This window comes from Meleagris gallopavo, chromosome 1 (genome assembly GCF_905368555.1).
Source record: "Meleagris gallopavo chromosome 1, MGAL_WU_HG_1.1, whole genome shotgun sequence".
In the NCBI taxonomy this organism is placed as follows: domain Eukaryota; kingdom Metazoa; phylum Chordata; class Aves; order Galliformes; family Phasianidae; genus Meleagris; species Meleagris gallopavo.
This window is the reverse complement of record NC_139404.1, coordinates 190,034,811-190,058,199: the sequence shown is the minus strand read 5'-3', so window position 1 is coordinate 190,058,199 and position 23,389 is coordinate 190,034,811. Positions and strand designations below refer to the sequence as shown.

The 23,389-nt window shown below is 41.5% G+C and overlaps 1 protein-coding gene across 8 annotated transcripts in view; it reads right to left on the bottom strand.

The window, feature by feature from the left end:
- The window catches only part of TENM4 (teneurin transmembrane protein 4), a 594,920-nt gene that overhangs the window by 125,706 nt on the left and 445,825 nt on the right, over positions 1 to 23,389 (bottom strand). For all 8 annotated transcript variants that reach the window (XM_085216460.1, XM_085216463.1, XM_085216464.1 and 5 more), the window contains 2 exons: positions 20,852 to 21,052; positions 1,388 to 1,573 (listed from right to left, as the gene is read on the bottom strand). In XM_085216460.1, the coding sequence (XP_085072586.1) occupies positions 1,388 to 1,573; positions 20,852 to 21,052 (387 nt within the window). The remainder of the gene's footprint in view (positions 1 to 1,387; positions 1,574 to 20,851; positions 21,053 to 23,389) is intronic.

The window sequence follows — 23,389 nt, the reverse complement described above, 5'->3', positions numbered from 1 at the left end:
TTTTAATGCCTTCCTCATGAAAAGAAATGAAAGCTGTTAAGGACATAGACAAGAAAGCAGGAAGAATGTAACGTCTAATGAGACAGAGGAAGTTTTTAGAGCTAGATATTTTTCATTAAGGGATACATGTGGAGACCATAATGTGGTAGGGTGACATTAGCATAAATAAATGATAAGTGGAATCGAGCCACAGATATGGTTTGAACCATTATCCTAATGCTGGAATTAAAATATTGTGATCAGGCTCCATTTCCCCCCTGCCTTTATGTGTGTGCAAGCTTACCTGATGTTCAAGCAACACGAGTGGATGACTACATGCAAGTGAGTTGATCATCTACAGGGATAACTATGTAAACTTTTACCCATGTATGGCTAGTGATTCTGTTGCAGTGTGATTTATAGGTATTGGTGCATGAGGAAAGCCATGCTGATTAAAACAAAGTGCCTGGAGAAGAATTCTCACTCTGAAATAACTCTTCTAAAGTTGACTGAGTTTCTTCAGGTTCACACTGGAATTATTGACAGTGGAACTGGATCAACTCAATTAGTTTTCCATTAATGTAAAACAAACAGTGTCTTGGGAGTTATAATGCTCCTGATTTTATAGCGTGACTATGGAATGGAGACTAAAGTGTTTGAGCATGTGACAGTCAGAAGAAAATGGAAAAGTGCATCGAGGAGTTAAGTGAGATGAAGGAGGAAGGCAAACAGAAGCCCATTCATTAATGATGCTGCAAACTGCTTAACGTAGGAACTGCATTTCTTGCATGATTTCAGTATATTGATGGTACCTTGCTACTAATAAAAATAGACATGCCACTGGGAGCTCAAGGTAAGTGCCAGGTGCGTGAGGAATACAGAACCAAACAGAGAGGACAATGAAATGGTTAGAAAGGTAGCAGAGCAGACAGGGGGCATGCAAGGCAGCGTTCAATACCAGGCAAAACCTGCCTGATTGCGGCTTCCAAGCAAAGTGGCAGTGCAAATAATGGAGCAAATTAAGGGAAAGAAAGCTTCGAACCAGAAGCATGTTTCTAAGTTGTCGACATACTAGGGAGAAGTTTTGAAGGCCACAGAAAGACCTTTTGAGAGAGGCAAAGCAGGATGTTCGGAAAGCACCTAGCTGCCATTTGACAGCTCGTCTCCAGATCAAACACCACGTAGGTGTACTTTGAGTCTGATAATAAAAAACACATTTCACCACGTCATCAACAAATGAAAGGACATTTTGCTCCCACGTGAAAATGTGTGATGTCAGAACTTGAAATCCAAGAACAAAGGTGCTCATGCTACATTAAGTCACACATATTCAATTAAGCATGCGTCTTTCCTCCTCCCTGATCATCGATTACTCTTTGAAAAGCAGTCGGTTTTTCTTTCTCCCTACCAATAGTGCAGTGCTCTCCGTTCCAGCCCGGGCTGCATTCACACTTGCCATCCCGGCATGTCCCGTGCTCATTGCAGCGTGGGTGACACGCTCTCTGATCACAGGCTGTGCCCATCCAGCCCTCCTCGCAGCGACAGGTGCCTCCAACGCAAACTCCGTGTCCTCCGCAGTCTGCTGCACAAATCTCTGTGGGAGAGGAGAGAAGAGAGAGGAGGGGATAAGGGTGGAGAGAAGGGAGGGGGGGGGGGGGGAAATCCAGAATGTTATTGTGAAGAAAAGCAGCCACACTTCACTACCTCGCCTTACGGGGCAATGAAAGGAATTCCTGGAGCCCGTAACACTAATCCTTCCAGACAATAAGAATCTAATAAGTATATTACAAAACGTGGATTGCAGAGGTCCGCTGTGATTGATCCCCCTATTTGCTTTCTTATCCTCTTGCACTCCTCGAGCTTTTGTGATCGCCAAATCCGAAGGGGAAGGCTCTTCCAATAAGCAGAACAAAAGTCACATTTAATTAAAATTTGGTTAAGTGTGGAAACAATGTGCTGATAAACCACCGATGCTGAAGTTAAGTGCTGGCAGAGCCTGTTTATGGCTTGTTAACCCACGGTTCTGGGATGGGATTCATTAAATCCTTCCTCTGTTTAATATTAATACAGAATATTTCTATTTATGCTGAGTATGCTCATCTCCTCTGTCTCTGTTCTCCTGCCACCCCATTAAAAATCTCTTCTCAGGGATTCTCAGGTACCTCCATGCTCTTTTTATTATCTACATGAACTGGGGTTTGTAGGATGGTGCTTGTTCCCAAGTCTTACTGGAGTTAATGGAAGAAGGGAGTCAGGTCTGTGTATTTCAGTAATCACCTCTCAAAAAGAGAAGAGCTAAAGGACGTTGACTTTTCAGAGGTGCTGGCCTTTCCCACCCAGTGAGCCCCAGTGAGCACTACAACACAGATATGCATAATATTTAGACCCAGAGCCAAGCATTTGGCTAAAACCTCACAAGGTTTGGGGGAGTGCACTGTACGTGTCTGGAAAAACTGAGGTCTGGTGGAGAACAGATAACCATGGCTTAGGCGTTAAAGTATCTGTTACTGCCACTACATAGCACTGATTTCACTGAAAAAAATTACAGCCAAATACCAACATGGTGTTATATCACTGATGAAATGAAACGATTTTATTTCTTCTTCTCATCACCTGGCTGCTCACTTTCAATCTCATATGCAGACCGCACTCTCCTGTTTTCAATCCCAGTGGCAATTCAGAGTGCATTTCGGTGATCCGCCTCCTCTCTGGCTTCTGCACCTAAACTGGGGTAAACTCTCCCAAACGTTTTGTATTCAAACCCATCGCTTGTCTGAGCCACTTATAGATTGTATAGTGCAGGGATACAGTTCCCTTTGGGGAGAATGGAGAGAAGATGTGAACAGACAAAATTTTGAGTGGAGCGGGGGGCTATGAAGGGGTGCTAGGGTACCCTGCAGAGCACATTTTCTCTCTTTTTCTCCCATTCCTGTTTCCCCAGAGTGAATATCTCAGACACTGTCTGTGCCAGCCCATCTCCAGTGCCTCTCTTTGTGCCTCAGAGCATACTAAGCAAAGAACTCAGGCCTTGAGGCTTGTGGTGGTGGGGAGACTGGTATTATACAAGACATTTATTTCAGGTCACTGGCTGCACATAAAATATTCAAAACTACTCAGCCTGCATTAACATCACACCTGACTGAAATTCAGCCTTCCATAGGTTTGCATTAGTGTTTTGCTAATTAATTCCACCAGTAGGAGGAAGCTTGGGCTGTTCAGGGAGTTCGACACACTCGTGACGTGGGGTTGGAACATAGCCTTCCCTGAAAGTTTTGCACCAGCTCATAGGAGAGGGCTGCAAAATCTTCAGCCCCTCATGCTGAGACAGACTGTGAAAGCAATGACAACAGTGTTTTGCATGTCTAGAAAAAGTCTGATTTTCCAAATGCAACACAAACACAATATATATTTCCTGCTTACTTCAGCTCAGGGTAGTGGAACCTTTTCCAGCCAAACACTGTATCACAGAGTCTTTCGAGTTGGAAGGAACCCTTAAAGGTCATTTACTCCAACTCCTTTTAACTGCAGTAGCTCAGATGCCTCCAAATGCTCTTAGACACTTGTTACTAAGTACATAAGTCTGCAATGAAAGAACTGTGGAGTTCAAACATGCTTAGGACACAGAACCTTTCTTTCCCATTAGGGTTAAACTTGCAAAGTATCTGGGCTCCTTGGGTGCTGAAATCATGGATGTGAGGCAGAATTTTGAAAATACTACTTGCTGACTAAATGTAAGAGAATCTAACATAAACCTCATTGGAAGTCAGTCAAAGTTACACTGTGAAATGCTTAAGTCATGTGCGCAGAAGAACTCCAGCGTTGCTTTCAGAAGTTTTTACTTTGCATTTGGCATTGAGACACTGATTTTCACAGCTCCTAGATGCGAGGGAGGTAATATCCTACTACCATGCCCATTACAAACATAAGGGATGGTGCAATTATTGGCTCGTTCAAGGGCTGCAGCCCAGATGTGTGCTTTCTGCCCTTCTCCCTGATTGCCAGACAGCATTGCAATGGAGAGTGGGCTGATCGGGGTGGTATGTGAACATATAGGATGTGTCAGTTACTGCAGTACTAAAGCTGCACTGGAAAAAAAAAGGTTGGTTTTCCTTGGCTGACCTGATGAACAAAGTCAGGGGGAGGATAAAGGAAACAGCAGATATAAAATTGAAAGCTAGATTTATGATGCTAAAATTCCAACAAGAAACGCCTCAAGAAAATACTGTTTGAGACTGCTGGTACTTCAACCCAAATCAGAAAAGTATTGCTGTGGTCTCTACTGCTTCTCATCAATCTCACTATGGGTCTTCTCTAGTGTTGGATTGGAGCAGCTCCTCAGTTTACTGCTTTGCATTCTTTAATCATGTGTGCTGAAATTTATACCTCAAATTCATAGACTCACAGAACGTTTAAGGCTGGAGGCACCTCAGGGTCCCAGCTCAGACACTCAGAGCAGGGTGCCCAGCACCACGTCCAGGGCTTCAGGAGCTCCCCCAGGAGCAGCCCCCAGCCCCTCTCTGCTCTCTGCACACAGCAGTGTGGCCTGCTGTCCTGAGGGACCTGCAGGGCTCCAGCAGTGGGCAGGAACATTGGCAACTCGGAGGGCTTCTCCCCCTTTTGACTCCAGAAGTCCATAATAACATTTTAAAGATTTTACTGCCATCTATTCAACATTTTCTCTTCTGGATATTAATCAGTTTGAATAGTAGTGGATATTTTTTAATGTTTTGTTATTTCCAATTTCACAGACAAACAAGACATAAAGAAGCAAAGCGATGGGTCTGCACGTACATGTGAACTCTGTGACCAGCACAGGACCTCCAGGATATCCTAATGTCTTGTGTCCTGTCTGTCAGGGAAATGACAGCTCATGGAAGATAAGATATCTACAGGCTAGGGAAAAAAAAAAAAAAAAAAAAGAAAAAGCGGGGACAAAAGGAAGCTATTTTGAGTGATATTCAGAAGCCTTCTTGGCGTTATTTAAAGGTGTGAAACTAGGATAATGGAGTGACATTCAAAAATGGTGAAGAGATTAAATAAAAAAAAGCACTTTCTGAAAGGCAGAATCTCTGTGGAGACAATCCTATGAAAAGGGATGGAAAACCCATGGGGATGTTTACATCTCGACTGAACCATTTCTCAGACAATGTGCTGTCAGGGTACAGGCCGAGGCCATGTGTTTATGGCCTGCAACAAGATCTGTGCCCAACCCAGAACTGCAATGCTAGGGATGTTTGGGGGTTCATCTCCCACTTGCAGGGACCCCAATCATCCCACTAGAGAGTGCGAGCTCCAGGCTGTGAACACACAGCACGGGATACATAAGGTAGTGTGCATCCCCCGACCCCAAAAACTGTAATAGAGAACCTCAGCTGTGAAAAACACTTGTGAAGCAAACTACTTATGACAGTCTCCCTAAAATGCAGTTTAATTATTTCTGACAGGGAACCAGGAGCCAGGAACTCTCAAAACAAAATCTTCCATTTAGATGCCAGTTTTAAGATAGATGGGAACTGTTCAATATGAATAGCCCTACTATACACATCGAGCTGTATGCATCAGCCTTTGTAACATGGAGCTCCTAAACACTCACAGATATCTCATAGGTGATTAAACTGCCTGAGAAGCTTTTACTTTATTTGGTGGCACTCAAAGAAATGAACAAAATGGATTTCAGATTAAGTTTGCACTCAAATCCAGGTCTTTTTGGGTAGCTGAAGGCTGATTTGCAGCCTACGAAGGCTGATTTGCAAAAGAGGACAGGTGAATTGTTCCTCTGTCTATTAGTCCCAGAGATAGAATTTGCCACCTCCGTTCTTAACACAAGATGTATTTTTTTGGTACATTTCCCAATTCCATTGTTAAAATTAGAGGACATGATTAGCTAACATCTGATCTATGTGAGTAAATGAGAAGAAAAGCTGTTAATTCTCCCACACTAGTGTTCACAGACTGGCTGGCTGCATTACATTGCTCTGCCTATTTAAGCTTAGTGAGGATGCAGTGCTTGTGCATAAAAGCACTGACTGTTAAATATTTTCACACCAGCTGTTCCCAAAAGGTGACTAAGTATTTCTTTTCATCTCTAATCTCTTTTACAGTTTGTATGAATAGATTAGCCATGCTTTATCCCTTCCTAGCGGGGCATTGTGTTTTACTTCATATTGCCATCCAGCCCATGGAGCCTTGGAGTCTCTTGGAGGAAGGGGATCTTCTGAGCAAATTGGGAGTTTAGCAAACTCTGCCCAACTCTAAACATGGATGTGAACCTCACTGTTTTTACAAGGCACAATCAGCCCATGCACCTCTGAAGGAATTACCTAGACTTTGAGTTTGGAGTGATTCATCCACAGAGGTCTCAGGTGCACCAGAGATTCTTGGAAAAAGATAATGCCGTTCAGGGATGGTGAACCATAGAATCACAGAACCATTAAGATTGGAAAAGACCACAAAATCATCTAGTTCAACCATCAATCCATCCCCACCATGCCCAGTAACCATTTGCCTCAGTGCCATGTCTGCTCTTTTCTTGAACATTTCCAGGGATGGTCACTACACCACTTCCTTGAGCAGACTGTGCCTCTTCATTTCCACTCCTTCTGAGAAGACTTTCCTGCTAATACCCAATCTGAACCTCCCCTGACACAACTTGGGGACATTCCCTCTCATCCTATCACTAGTTAAATGGGAGAAGAAGCTGACCCCCCACCTTACCACAACCTCCTTTCAGGAAACTGTAGAGAGAATAAGGTGTCTCCTGAGGCTCCTCTTCTCCAGATCGAACCATCCTCCCCATTACATTTGTGCTCCAGACCCCTCACAGCTCTGGTCACACTCCAGGGCCTCAATGTCTCTTTTGTGGTGAGAGGCCCAAAGCTGAACACAGCATTCAAGGTACCAGTACACAAGCAGAGCCAAGTGCAGAAGGATGATCACCTCCTGCTCCTGCTGGCTGCACTATTGCAGATCCAAGGCAGGATGCTGCTGGCCATTGTGGCCACCTGGGCACATCGCTGGCTCATGTTCAGCTGGCTGTCAGCTAACAGCCCCAGATGAAACAAGAGCTTTGATCTCTCCTTTTTCTAACAGGATTCTGGTTATTTTTCATGCAAATAATAAATAAGATTTTATTTGTCTGCTGTTTCAAGACCTACTCTATTTCATCACCGCTTGTCCCAGCTGGGAACCTGCCTAGGACAACAGACTAATGCCTGCTGGTTACTTTTTGCACGAATGTGTTGGGTTGTTTTTTGTTTTTGTTTTTTTGCCTTATCCCCTCAATATTTAAGGAGAGACATCTTCCCTCTGGTCTGTAAAGCTGCCTCAGTACTGCTCAGAGCTTTCTTAAAAATCTGAAACCACCTTGGAAACCCATCAAAATCTTGACAGTGGCCGCTGATACACCTTAACTGCTGTGTATTGCATGGACCAAAATTGTGTTCTGGTTTTGCTCTGCCTCCATCAGCACGTCTGGCTGTTGTTGTTTGCTTAATGCTTATGGATCTCAGCTATCTGAGGCCAGGATTATGCTTTTTGTTCTTCGTTTCCACTGTGCCAGGTGTAATGAGGTCACAGTCCATTAACAACAGACCAGAAATAAGAATACTAAAGCAATTATTCATACAAATAAAAACCTTGTACCTGATTTTTTCTTTTCTTTTTTTTTTTTTTGCATATCCTGCTAAAAACCGACCCAAATCTGTCCCCTTAAGAATAAAACATCTGCTGTGCTGCCTTTGATATTTCAGAAGAAAAATGGGAAAAGAAATCTATCAAACACTAGCCACCAATGTAATGCTTTGTTCATTGCCCTTTTTAATTGATACAACAGACGCGGTAGCTTCCAACACAGGATGTGGAGTAATCCAGACTTTCATATTATTTTCACATTACATTAAAGAATTGGGTTGAGAAAGAGGGATAATGATGTCAATTTGTACTTAATTTATGGCAAATCCATTTTTACATGTTTACCTCTACCCTAAAATCCTAAAATTGGCTTGACAACAGTTTAAAGCTCTCCAGCTTAGAGAACAGCAATGCAGATGAAATTTTTCTTTAGCATTCATGTGATGCAGAATCAGAGATTTAGCAGCTTCTGACCTGCCTGCTAAATCCTTTAATAAATATGGATTTAGTGCTAAAATATTAGATCAGGTGAAATTGCTCAGAGCTTCCTGAAAACTGGGGCAGTTCCACTGACCTTCAACACATTAATAGAAAATTTAATAATTAAAAATCTGTCTGAACTGGGATTTTCCAGTTCTGTGTTGGCTCATCCGAGGCAATTTCCAGCTTCAGATTTTTCCAGAAAAGAGGCACAGGAGGGAGGCACCACTCAGAGCTAAAAGGCAATGGTTGGTGAAGAGCTAAGCCTTGTTTTCCCAACCTGCCTTTGCTTTAGGAGGCAAATTACGGGGAGTTTCTGGGAAAGCATCTGATAGAGAGATATAGGTGGTGAGAAACAGAAGGTCCATAATCAGCATGAGTGCTAAATACATGCTTCGTAATGAAACATAATTTCCAGTGTGATGAAACCCTGGTTTATGTGATTTGATAACTCTGGAGTGACATATGAACTCCTGGGTTGAAACTGAAGATAGCACAATGCTAATTAGCTATTCAAAACATCTTAAAAAACATTGTAATGAGAAGTTTAAATTGCAGACCAAGACAAAGCACAAAAAGGGAGATCTGAATTCTCTGCCCTTGCCATCCCAGCATGCCATCCAAACATGGAGTCCTCTGAAGAGCATCTCTCTCCACTAAGCACTGGGAGCAGACCTGCAATGTGTGGCAATGGCACTGCTTGAAGGTCATTTCTCTTTTCCTTCAGAGCTTATGACCCAAAGCAAGGTCTGCATAATTTAATGCCATTATACAAATGAAGTGTTGACTTATTGTTTTTAATATGTATTGATTATTTAGGTAGTAGTAATGTGTAAGTGATAATTATTACCTCGGACAATAAATTTAAGAGCTGTACGCAAGATTTGCATTTTTAATGCCTTTATACAAATAAGCTGTTTACTTTCTCTCATTTAAAATATATTAATTATGTAAGTAATACTAATATTTAAGTAATTATTATTTATATCAGTAAGTAGGAAAGCTGTTTGCTTTTACAAATGCAATTGAATCACTGCTACTGAGACGACTTTCTGCCTTTCCACCCTGCTCAAGGATCTCAGTTACACAGCTCAGAGTATACCTGTAAGGTAATAGTTAAGGTAACAGTTATGTCTTTTCTTTCCATGAATGATGAAATTGAGATTAAAGGATGCCCTCCAGAGACAGAAAATGAATCCATCAGCTCTGCTATCATTCCTCACCGGGTAAAGCTGCAACAGGGCTTCAAAGAGTGACTTGGGACACCTAGGTTTAACCTGCTGCTCCTGAAGCCCTGCAGTAGCACTTATGCAGGACCAAGTTTGGTGGAAATGCCTAATAAAAGAAGGCACCTATCCGTGTCCCTCAGCCAGCCACAAAAGCTTAACCTTGCTTCAGCTCTTTCCCCCACTCTTGTCTCGTTATTCAGATCTTTGCTTGCATAAGCAGCCTTGTGTTTAACTGAAAGGTTTCTGCAAATCCCTTTCTAGGTGTCATCTCTCCAGGGATTTGCTTCAGGAATCTCAGTGGCTCTGAGCTAACTTGGCGATGAAAAGTCCTCAGAGCAGCTGCTCACCTGATGCTGGGCAGATCCAGGAGAGTTGTCTCATAAGTGCCCTGGGAACTGCCTTTGAACTCTATAAGGAGCAAAGAATGAGTTGGGTTTGGTCATTTCCATCCATTTATATCTGCTTGTTCAAGACTGAGTCTTTTGTGCTGTAAATGTACAGCACCTAGCATAGGGGGACTTGTGGGGAACAGCAACAGTGAGAATAGGAGTCATTAGCAATCCCCATGGCAATGGTTCAAAGCTCTTAGTCAACCTACATGGATGCACAATATACAGTGGTACAGTTGCCATGAATTTAAGAAAAAAAATCTTTCTAAGTGCAATTTCAGCTTGCTCCATATTTGCATAAAGGTTTTCCAGTTTCCATCTGAAACGCTATAACTCTGTGAGATGAAATTCCATTAAACTGGTCTGCTGTCTTTTATCTACCTCTATTTTCTACACTATTTATACCCAATTTTCACCCTTGCCTTAAATGTTAGCGACTGACCATCACATTTTGTCTGTGGCATCTCCTCTATAGCTGTGATTTACTTTTGTAGTCCTGTCAATCTTCCCTTTATTTATTATTCTGAACTTTATTTGAAACTGTGTCTCACTGTTGAATAGCAGGACATGAAATGCCAGGTACTGACAGCCTTCAGTCTCGGAGCTAAGATTTGCTGAATGAAAATAAATATCCCAAAGTACAGGATTATGTTTTCCTCTTTGAAGTTCAATTAGATCTCTGCACTTTCCAGGATGTGAGTTAAAGCTTCCCAGAGAAGAAACAATTCCTACAGTATTAAATGGAGTTCCTAAGATGGATTCTTTTCTAGGCTGATATGTTAATTTCCTTCCAGTGTCCATAAAGAGATCAATTGACAGTAAGCCTTTTGCTCATCCTTACAATCATTAAAAAGAACTAATTTATTTCTTAATTTTGTGCAGTTTGGTTTTGTCTAAAATAAATTTAACAGCACTTTCTAATATGTGTGCATAAGTAATAACAAGATTTGCTTGGGCTTTCCTAATTCTGAGCTCAGCACTATACAGGTTTTTCTTTTACCTCAGACAACTTTTAACTGAAGAACTTTAGGAGGAAATATTTCACACAGGGGGTGGTGAAGCACTGGAACAGGTTGCCCAAGGAGGTTGTAGATGCTCCATCCCTGGAAGGCATTAAAGGCCAGGCTGGATGTGGCTCTGGGCAGCCTGGTCTGGTGACTCTGCACATAGCAGGGGGGTTGAAACTAGATGATCATTGTGGTTCATTTCAACCCAAGCCATTCTATGATTCTATGCTTCTATGAACTTTGAAACATCACTGTTATTTCTCCTTGCTTTGTCAAAAAAAGGCACTGAACATGTACGGAATGTGTGGAGCTGACATATCCAGAGATGTCTCTGTCTATCCATGGAAATGGGATGTATCCTCTGTGCTGCCAATATGCCTTAACACTGGTCTGGAAGGACTACTTTATGGAAAAGAAATGCTTTCTCCAAAACCCTTTCAAATTTTTATCTGTCAAGATCATTAGAAAGGTGCTCGTTACTGCAACTGGTAGCTTTTAGAGCACGAACATAACAGAATTCGTAGGGGGCAGATAAGTAATACTAAATCCACTGTGTACACTTCAGTCAGGCTATTATATCATGGATTACCAGTCTTCAACAGCCACTGATACACTGCATGATGATCTCTGGTCTTAGGTTACTTTATTCTATTCTAGGTTATATTATTCTGTTTTACTGACTCTGAAATATTTTCCTCTAACGTTTTGTCTCATCCATTTTATATTGGGACAAAACATGACTTCAGAAAGCTGGAAACACCCAGAAACACACTGCAGAAGGGGTTTCATGTTCCAGACAACATGAACTCCAGTAGGGTCAGAATGTAGGGTCACAATGGCAGGAACCACCACCACCAACATGGAACTGACTTAATGCCAGTGCAGAAGCTATGCCATGGTAGGTGGGACCATCCTTTCCCAGAAAATAAGTGAAGTTAAAGGGAAGAGTAGAGGACAGGCACAGCCTGACTACGCACAAGTATTCATCTTCTTGATATTCCAGCAATATTATTATCAAAAGAGGAAATATTCTGAAGCCATGCTCTAGACTCACAAAACTGTGAGGACATCTATATGGTCAAAAGATGTAAGTCTAAAAACTGTAAGGCTCCTCCATTCAAAAACAGAGAAGTAGCCAAAATTTGGTCATCAGAGATACACACATTTTCAGTGATATAAGCAATCAAACAAATTGCTTAGCCATCCTCAAAACACACTGTTTTAACACTGACTTGATTTAGCCATGGAATGTAGCAGCTTGTTGTGGTGCTGTAAATCCTTTATATTACCCAAGTTAACATGGGTAACATGGTCTGGTATATCATGCTGTTTTCAGCCAGAAAAGTCCACAACACAGAAGGTAATTGATCCAAATAAAAGAACTTTTGAGCTCATGGTGTGACTGCTGAGGTCACACTGGAGATAGGAAAGAATGTTGAACTAAAACTGGCGTGCTGGGAATTAGCTCTAATTATCGTAGAAAATAAACAGAAAAATGGAACAGATTCCTATGGCCCTTTGAGGGGTCCATAACTTGGAACTGATGCTAGAAGAACTGATATGAGAGAAAGAAGCCTAAGGTCATTGAAGACTTGGGACTGCTTCTCACACCACTGAACCTACACTGTTCTAAGCTTGAGACATGATCTAATCAGACCAAACATTTTGTGATCTAATGGCCAGAGACAGACGATGACATCACCACTTCCACTGCTTTTGGCCAAGTTTGAAATGAAAGCTAGAAGGCAAGTTTTAAGTTCCTTCAGTCTCTCCCTTGGTCCCTGTATGTGATCAACACTGCTGCGAGAAGTGACTAGAAGTAAGATTCTAAACAGATCCCAAAGATGAGAGAAGTTTGATGGATCTCTGGTTGCCCAGGGGAATGAGCTAAGCCTATTTTTCAATGATCAGGTTATAAGTGTAAATTCATGTTTAAAACAGAAGTTGTACAAGTCTTACGAGGAGCAGCCGAGGGATTGTTTAGTCTGGAGAAGAGGAGACTCAGGGGAAACCTTAACTACCTGAAAGGAGGTTGTGGTGAGATGGGGGTTGGCCTCTTTTCCTGTGTAACCAGAGATAGGACTAGAGGGAATGGCATCAAGTTGTGGCAGGGGAGATTCAAGTTGGATGTTAGGAAAACTTTCTTCTCCAAACAAGTGGTCAGATGCTGGAATGGGCTGCCCAGGAAGATGATGGAGTCACCATCCCTGCAGATATTCAAGAAACATTCAGATGTTGTACTGAGGGACATGGTTTAGTGGGAAATGGTGGTGGTAGGTGGATGGTTGGACTGTACAAACTTGGAAGTCTTTTCTAACTTTAGTGATTTTATGGTTCTGTGATTCTAATTTCTGTTTTACTGGGAGATTGTTCCCCCACTTTACCATGTTTTGTTTTTTTTTTGTTGTTTTTTTTTAAACTACTAACCACAAAGATATTCTGACTTTTAAAGAAGTGGACTCCCAGCAAAAATAACTACAGCTCATCTCAAGTATTACCTTTTTTTTCCCCACCACATAGGGGTCTCTACACCACAGGGAAAGGGAGTGAAAGGGTATTCCTGAATAGTTTTATTTCATATGCTTTGGCATTTTTTTCTGGGTTTTGTTTTAATTATTATTTTTAATACTAAAAACTCTTCAAGACTTTAAAGGGGGAGTTCACCTTGGGAATGGATAGGCTAAAATCTGCACTCACAATCCAAATGGCATCAAACACTTTATGTTGTGCAATGATAAGTTTCTGGTTAACACTTCTGTGTTTTGCAATTCACTTATTCCTTCCCAATTCACAAAGCAGAGCCTCTGATAGCCTTGTGTATGAGCTCAGTGCTGCACATACTTTATTCCCTCAGAGAGAAAACTTCTCAGCACACAAATAAAATGGGGAAGATCACAAGTTCACAGATCAGCATGCTATGGTTCTGGGAGGCTGAGGATGAAATCTCTGCTGGTAGAAAACATTTCCTGGCTTTCAATGACTGTTAAGAGACAAAGTAAGGCTTTTGGGAATAGGTTTGCAACTTGAGTATTGAACCAGATCAGATTTTGATGCTATCTAGTGAAGTCTACTTTTGAAGCCCATAATTTCAGTTGCTCCAGACTAATGGTTCTCACTGAACTCCAAGAGATATGAGAAGAACAAGCTCCTAGCTGAAGGCAGGTCATTTACCCTGGCATACAGATTGTTGCTCATCTTCCCCTTAAGTCATTAAGATCTAAAATACATGGATGTGCATCAGTTTCATATGGCATATTCTGAAGTTTAGTTCTCTTGTTCTCCTTTGTATGTATTCTAAATCTAAGAAAAAGACAAACCAGTGACTTCCCAGGCATTAATGGGGAGCAACCCTCATTCAGAGAGGAACAGACCTATTCCATGCGACAGCTGATGTAACACCCAGCTTTTACAGAGACATCCTTACCCCTAGATGAAGAAAATGATGTTCTAGAGGAGGAATTATGTGAACATTTTCGAGGATGGATTTTTTATCTTGGCGGCCTTGGGCATGACATGAATTTAACATGAGACTTTGTTTTGTAAGGTTGACACCAATAAGCCCAAGGAAATCAATTTTTATCACACATATTGTGTTAACCCTCTTGCTGTTTGACCAATGGGATATGACATTGTCTGGTAAGATATATGAGAACTATTTTTCTGTGTGTATGTATGCACAGGCATGTGATAATCTGCACAATTTCAGATGGGAAAAGGCACTGGAAAATAAAGATGCATTTGCTCTGGCTTTCCTCTTTAAAAGTTCGTTCCTTCTGGTCTCCTTATCTACTGATTAGAATATAGAAAATATGCTTAATTCAATGAACTGCACAACTTTGTGGTGGTCTATTGGGTGCTTTCGGAAATATTTTCTCCACAGTTAATTCTTAAAACAAAACTGGTGCTAAAAAATCCAGCCACTACCATTAGCTGATACAAAATCTTAAATGTAAACATTACTTGTAAACGGACATAAATTGACCCATACTCCTACAAGCAGGAGCTTTTCCATTGACTTTAATGTGCTGTGCAATAAATTTAAAGCGTTTTCCCTGCAAAGAGAAAGAAGGGTATGTGCACCGTGCAATTTTACTCTTGATCCAACTTTCCAGACTGTGAAAAGCAGTACAGCCATGGAGGACTGCTTTTCAACTGGTGGATAAATATCCGGTGTTCTGCCTACCCTATGGAGACTTGCACTATTTCCCACTGCACAGAGGCTGGGTTTATCTAGGCATATCTGCAAACCATTGAATCACAGAATCATAGATGACCTAGGTTGGAGGGGTCCTTAAAGATCATTCATTCAGTTCCAACCCCTTGCTGCGGGCTGGGCTGCCAAACACTAAATCAGTCTGCCCAGGGCTCCATCCAACCTGGCTTTGAATGCCTCTAGGGATAGGGCAACCACAGTCTCTCTGGGCAGATGTGCCAGGGTCTCAAGTAAAGAATTTCTTCTTGACATCTAACCAAAATCTCCCCTCTTTTAGTTTAAATCCATTCCTCCTTGTCCTGTCACTACCAGACCACAGAAAAAGTCAGTATCCCTCCTGCTTTAAAGTATCCTTCGTTACTGGAAGTTCACAACAAAATCTCCCTGGAGATTTTCTCTTCTCAAACTGAACATGCTCAATTCTCTTGCCTTCTGCCACCTCTCTGTTGATACAGTCCAGAATAGTGTTGGCCACTCCGGGCTGGAAGCGCACACACTGCTGGCTCATGTCCAGTCTTCATTCACCAGAATTCTCAAGTCTTTCTCAGCAGGGCTACTCTCAATGAGTTTTTCTCCCAGTTTGTACTCATATCTGGGAATGCCTCAATCCAAGAAGCAGTTCCTTGCACTCGGCCTTGTTAAACTTCATTAATTCTTGTGTGCACACTTTTCAAGCATGTCCAGGTCTGTCTGAATGGTGTCCCTCCCTTGTATTGTGTCAACTGCATCACTCAGTTTAGTGTTATCAGCAAACATGCCACTCAAGGCCACTATCTATGTCAATGATAAAGATGTTAAAGAGCATTGGTCCCAAGATGGACCCTGGGGGTCACCATGTGTGACCAGCCTCCACCAGGACATAGAGCTATTGACATCAACCCTCTGGCTATGAACATCCAAATAGTATGATCATTATGTTACAGATGCGATCACTACTGTTTTTTAACAAGTCGCATAAGCTAAAGAGGCAATTTTCTTTCTTTCTTTCTTTTTTTTTTTTTTTTTTTTTTAATGTTAAATGCCACAGCTCTGTAATTGCCTCTCTCCTGAGGAATCTGTGATCATGATGCCTGCTGTGACTTCTGCAGTTATTTGGCAGAACTGAGGAGCTCTCAAAAACTGAAACCCAAAAGGAACATGAATTACCCAGATATGGAGGCAGCTAAATCAATGAGGACTCAATTAAGCTCTCTTTCAAGGATTTTCACTTAACTACAATTGGAACAGTCTTCTGCATATGTTTCTTTTTTCCAGGACAACTGTTCCGCTAAATTGGTAATGCTAAGGGAAGTTTTAAGGCAGCAGGGGATGGCATGAAACTGAACTTGATCAAAAAACATCAAGGACATTTATAACATTTCCAGCCACAGTAAGTGTGGCTAGGGTAAGTGCCTAAAATTTTGGCAGTCATCTTCAGAAGTGAAATGTATAAATCCTAACTAAGTGCTGAAGACCTAGAAAACAAATTCAGATGAGCAGGGAGCTGGAGTTGAGACCATTTAACCTGAACTCCAGATTTTCTGTTCCAGGCATGGTGGTCAGACCATTAAGAAATGTTAAGGGGATGGATGGTGAGAAGATCTGTTTCCCCCTCAAACTGTGCTTTGGCACTCTGTGCTTTGGCAAAATGATCAATGAACACTAAGACTCAGGCTGTGAAATCTGTGTCATCCCTTTGGATTGCTCCTACCTGTTCATTCTTCACTTTGAGATGATGACTGCCTATAGCATCTGCATTGACCTGGTCATTGGGATTCTCTCCCACGAAATTGAAGACACATCTCTAGACACTGGAATATCTCAGAAGCTGAGAAAAAGTTCTCTGCAACACTGCATCACAGTTAGATAATCCATATTTGCTTAAGGTAAATTGTAAATGCATAAATATCTTTGTGAGTGTAGATCTCATGAAGTCTGGCAGCAAATCAAGAGACAGTAGTATTTCCTAAAAGTCCCAGAGGGGAACAAGGGCAGTCATAAACTCAAATGACATGTCCTCAGAAACACTGCTAGCAGCAGCAGAAGTGGTGAGAGAAGCGCTGGATGGGATCAAACTACTTGATTTCATGAGATACAAGCACCCGAGCTCAGCCTTAATCTCTGTCCAGGAATGCTCTCTTAGACTTTTTAGTCTCTAATTTCTTTTTCTTTTTTTTTTTTTTTTTTGAGTCCCAGTAAAATCCCAGTTTCCATTGCCAACTCTTATCATTAAATGTACAGCCTATGATTTTGTATCTATCCTGACAATTCAGGACCAAGAATTATTCCTATTATTGCTCTCCAGTCTGGTTTTAAGGAATCTCAGCTGTGTAAAAAGTGAATGAGTGACTGAGAAGGAATCCTTGTCTGTGTGCAGGTCAACGTACAATCATTATCAACTGTCCAGAAAAAAATAATCAGTATATTTATTACACAGAGATGTAATATGCTTTGTATAATCAATTTTCAGATGATTCTAGCAAGTATCTTGCATGCCAAATGTCAACTGCCAAATAAAGAACAGTGTGAAATCATTGCTTTAAATCTGAGGAAACCAAAGGACAACACCAGATAACATAATTCCTGTAAGTATGATTGTGGATCCAAACATAATAGTGTTTTGATGGGCCTGGGATTGTACTGATGCATCACTGAGATCCCTTTGGGAAGCAGCATTCCCCAAACGCAGTCAACGTGACTCACCTGCAGCAACAATGTCTTACTGTAATGTGTTTTGCTGCCTCTTGATTAGCCATAAATATTTGGTCCAGCTTAAATAGGTCACTCCTTTACATATTAAGTTCTGTTTCATGTTTCAGTATGGGGCATTTCCCTGTTCTTGCTATACCCAGAAAATATGAGGTTAAGAGACCTGCCTTATAATGGCTTTATTAGCTGCCATGCTTAGGGAAGAAGTTCTTTGCTACGGCTCATTAAGAGGTGAAGGGAGGTGGCAAGACAAAAGCTGAAGATACAGAGGATCTGTAATAGTAGGCTCTGGAGAAAAGGGGTTAAGATGAGTGGTTCCTCAATTAGCCTTCTTGTGCTAAGCATTGCCCAGGACTTTTTAGCTGAACTGGGTTATAAAGGATCTTTTTGTATTTGCTTGTACAACAGCACAAGGATGCAAAAGGTAAGAGATTTCATTCTCTCTAGAGAGAACTCGAAATGCCCATTTCGTCTGCATGCAGGTTCTCATTGGACTTATCTCTCTACCTTTCACTATAAGACTTTATACTAGGCAATCTACAAAAGAAGAACAGCTATTGAGGGGAAGAGGACTCTATGCCTTGGATGAGAAAGGGAAGCATGCTCAGGAAGCATTTTTCTAAAGTGAAAATTCTGTGGTGCTATGGATATACTGGCAGTGGGCACACACATAAAGCTAAAATAATAATTTAAAAAGGCACCTTATTACTCCTACAATACATTGTAGAGCAGAACACGCAAGAAATTGAGTTGCACAGCTTGTCTATGATGAGTAAGGCAAGGTGGAATGAAAAAAGACACGCAAGCAGGAAAAAGAAGAATCTAACATTACTATTATGTGAAAAAAATAAAGGGTTTCATTCAGTAAGCTGTATTTGTCTAAGGTTGCCTCTAAAGGCAGGTGAAACTCATCCACTTAATGGAAACATTGAGTCTAAGGTTCAGAGATAGCCTAGTCTTACTTTCTACTTATGACAGTGACATGGTGTCACTGACAAGAGCAGGGGGTTGGAACTGAGTGATCTTTAAGGTTGCTTCCAACCCAAAATTTTCTAGGAATCTGTGATCCAAAGACTTTCTCCGATCTCCTTCCATACTGGCTGATACCTCCTAAATGGACACAACATACCTTTCAGATAGCTAATAGCCTCGATTTGAAGGTGTTATGAGCTGGAAAAACCACTGCAGGCACAGTCCTATGGACTTCACTGGCAGAAAACACAGTTCTAACTGCTTTGCTGAGCTGGGGCTGATTTATGCAAGTACTTAAGTATTTCACTTAATAATTTTTTCACGATTTGTACCCATTTTACAGAACAATAAAGTCTGTCTCTCTTAGTCTCTTTCGGGGACCCCCTACTGCCCACTCTGAGCACTGGTTCTACATGTACTATCACACTTGCTCACTCTGTTTTAATCATGCAAGAAGGGTACTACACGTCCTGTGAGTAAATCTGTCTTTCAAATCAAGTCATCAATTCAGTGGAAAGGTCTGGGTTAGAAATGGAAGTTTACAAATCACCTTAGCTGCGATTTTAGCTGTGAGGCACAATAACCTGAATGTTACAAGCAGCTTGGTGAGGAAAAAGGTCTTGGAATGATGCTCAAGTTTGTCTCAAATAACCTCACACTGCCAAAGAAAGTTTGCACTAGATGGATTTATAAAAGTAGTATAAAGAAAGCTTATAAATCATCTAAACACGACCCTGCAGGTTAACAATGGGAAAGCAAGTTCTATTTGCGTGTAGAAATGAACATTTTTCTAAATCCATCCCTGCAACCCCTAAACCTCCACATAAACTCAGAATAATGACTCAATTATGAACCATGCTACGAAATCACTAGAAATACTCTGCTACCTTCTCCCTTCCTGTGGTCTTATAAATGCACTTCACAGAGCAAGGAACTGAAGACATTAATGTGGGAAAAGGAAAAGTCTGACATCAAATGTATCCTCCTATTAATGCACAACAGCTTCCCCCTCTACATTTGTGGAAGTTTTGATTAGTATAGTTTTAACCCCAGTGAAGGAGGACTCTTTTTTGCTGTATTCCTCAGCCCAGTCAATTTTACCATATGACAAGATTCCTAACATGACATCTAACCTGAATGATTATTGTACAGAAGCTTTTTTTTTCATATCCTTTTCAAGAGCTTATTCAGCTTGCCCTTATACTTGGAAGTCACTCTCTTAACAATACTTGCAAGCAATTAACCTGATTTCTTCTACACATTACAGTAATTCCTCAGTGAAAATGTTGTTTGTGCAATTTTTCTACTACACCCAGCCTCCTAATAGTTTTTTTTTGTGTGTGTGTGAATATTCATTCCATTTCATTGCCTAACCAGAGCTGCCCTGGATTTTTGGCCTAGTTCCACACCATCTATTTAAGGTAAAGAAGCTGTTATTGCTGTGGTCTTTTATTTGTGAGCACAGTATTCACAAGCCAAAAGACTAATGCCCCATAGGCTCTGATTATTTAATCTATTATAGCATTCTTCAGTATGGCATCTAAAAGCTACCTGCATTTGGAAGTAAAAAAGAAAAGCTCTTGAACACTTTTTCCTTAGCCTCCACTTCAGATACCAGATTTTGAGCATGATGCCCATTTAGACAAGGAATGAAGGAATTTCACATTTTGAGACCTTTACAAAATTGCCTATAAAAATCTGCCTTCTTGGTGCTTGTGGTATCCAATCCTTCTACTCAGTTAACTTCATATTCACTTGATAAGGGACAGTGCTTACAGTGTTTTAATACAAACCTCATGTGACACTCATCCTACGCCAGCTGAGTTTAGAAAATCACAGCATTTAAACCTTGAAGGGAAAAGAGATCTAAAGATCTGGTATCTCTTTTCTTGTTGTTTACAGCAACCTAAAGAATATTTAGTTATCTCCTAAAAATCAAAACAGAACCTTTGTTGGCTACAAGGATTCATCAAAAACCAACACCAGAACAAGCAGTTATATGTAGACCATCAATTACATGCATAGCAATATAACGTACTACAGCAAGCCTACGTGGCTTTAATGGGGTTATTTATTATATTGCTCTGTGCTCAGCTATAGAAGCAGAATTATTTATGTAGTTGAGCTATGGCATTTCTGCTTCCAGGCATGCCCTACATGAGCTTTACAGGACGCCTTTGTAGCGTTATTTCTGCAGACCCGAGTCTGAATATTTTACAAAGTTTAAATAAACCAAAAAACAACCCGAGTCATCGCTGACGTTACCGATTGAGCAGTCGTGGCCAGTCCAGTTAGGATCACAGCTGCAGAGGCCGGTATCGGGGAGGAAGGTCCCATGACCAGAGCACTGGTCCAGACACGTGGCTCTTGGGGTCTCGCAGTTGGTTCCTCCCCAGCCGACAGAACAGTGACACTCTCCACGCACACACACCCCTCGTCCCGAGCAGGTAGGATCCATGCAATCCACTATGGGTGAGAAAGAAAAGGGAAGCAGACAAAGGGAGTAAATTTCAGGAAAAGAAATGACCTGCTTGCAATCTACAGAAGCTTGTTTCTACAGTTATCTCAAGGATCCAAGCAGAAAGCAAAGCCACGCTGTGCACAAAACAGATGCTTCAAGGAGATGCTATCCCCAAACTGGAATAAGACCTAAATGCCTCATCTCTGGAAACGTTCAAGGTCAGGATGATCAGGGCTCTGAGCACCTGATAGAGCTATGTTCATTGCAGGGAAGTTGGACCAGATGGCCTTTAAGGGTTTCTTCCAACTCAAATGATGATTCTATGATTCTAAAACACACGAAAAAATGAAAAAATTATACGACGAAATGCATTCTTTCATTCAGGCCGACAGTAATAAATGACCTTCCAAGTAAGAACAGGCTAATATCAATTAAGATGAGAATAATATTCTCTTATACATGTATTGCATCTCCACTTACTCTATTAGAGTATGTTAAATTACACTTACTAATGAATTCAAAGCTGAGCTCTAGTTTTCTGAGTGAATTTTACATAAGGACTCAGCAGAAGTTTATGCCCTGATTCAGCAAAACATATGCTTAAATTGAAGAATATGCTGAGATCTATGCAGGTTTTATAGACAGTTACATTCATCCCAGGTTAAACATATCCTCTCTTTTTTTGGAGTAAGGATTAAAATAAAAATATTTTCTGTTGTGCATTGGTATTCTTCTATTTCTATTTTTGCTCAGTGAGTCCATTTTTTAATGGCTTCTGTTTTTAAAGAAGACGTGTTTTAAAAAGGAATCATAGAATCATAGAATCATGGAATCACAGAATGGCTTGGGTTGAAAAGAACCACAGTGATCATCCAGTTCCAACCCCCTGCTACGTGCAGGGTCACCAACCAGCAGACCAGGCTGCCCAGAGCCACATCCAGCCTGGCCTTGAATGCCTTTAGGGATGGGACATCCACAACCTCCTTGGGCAACCTTCCAGTGTTTTACCACTCTTTGTGAAAAACTTCCTCCTGAAGAAGACTCCTCCCAAAGGAGATTGGAGAGAATTCAGTAGGGTGCAAGGTACAGCAGCATGGTCCTTATGTCCTGAGTTATGTGCTTTGTAGGCAACTGTCAGCTCCTCTACCCACGGAAAAATTTCACCAGCAAGAGCAAAACATGCAGCACATCAAACACCCTCCTAAAAAAGAACCGGAGGAGTTGATCACCTGTTTATTTATAAAAGCATGTAGGACAACCTAGAGCAATTCTTCCCATCGTTGGCAGCACCCTGGGGATCAGTGACAAGTGTCAGTCTGGCTTGGAGCAGGAGGAAAACTGCTCAGCTCCTGGCTCAAATGCAGAAGAGCAGAACACGGCCACTGCACATACAGCAGGTCTGCAGCTTCTATTTTTCCTGCAAGAGCTAATAAGAATCCCAATGACCTGCTTAAGATCCAGAAACCTTAAAAAGAGACACAACAGCTGCTCTGATAATTCTCTGGATTCGCAAAACCTCCTTGCTCTGACAAGTAATGGCTCAGCAATTACTATCCCAAGGCATGTGAGAGCATTCTGAGTTCCCTTTGATTCCTGGAGCCCTGATCATAGCTGGAACAATTCTTGAAAATGGTAAGAGGCTGGAAAGGATGAGTCTATAAATCTCCTTCAGTGCTAGTGAGCTGGGAGCTAGGTGCCAATTTTAGCATGAGAGCCTTGGAGCCTTGGCCCCGTTCTTTCTCAGCAGTAATAAGCAGGATAAGGACTAAGAAAGGAACTAGCAGCCTCCGTAGGCTCTCAGCAGATGGTTTGAACATAGGGAACAAAGATCACAGGCTAACTGACAAGAGGCTACCTCCAGGCAATTCATCATCCCCTCGGAAGGTCAATTGGGAAAAAGGTGAGTTTTACAGAGGGCTCCATCACGGAAGGCAGACAATCCACCAGCCCGGCTCCAGCACAGCCAATTACAGGAGGGGAATGTGCATGTCAGAACCCCCCATTTATCATAATCCCAAGGCCATTTTTCATGTTGAAATGAGCCCTTTCAGAAAATGTCACACACAATGGCTACTTTAATCTCAGTCTCACTAGCTGTATCTCTTTAGGCTTTCTGCACCAGTACAAGGGCCCTGGGACAGGATTAGGGGCTTCTGCTTTCTTCTTCATCAATTGCTTAGTGGCTTCGGAGTACAATGTTATATTTGTAGGGAGTTCTGCTTGACAAATTTATCTGCTCAGGAGAGAAGCCGCTGAGAGAAGCGGAGATGAGGGCAGGAGGGCAGAGCTGACAAAATCTCCTATACTTAAAAAAAAAAAAAAAAAAGAAAAAGAATTTTACA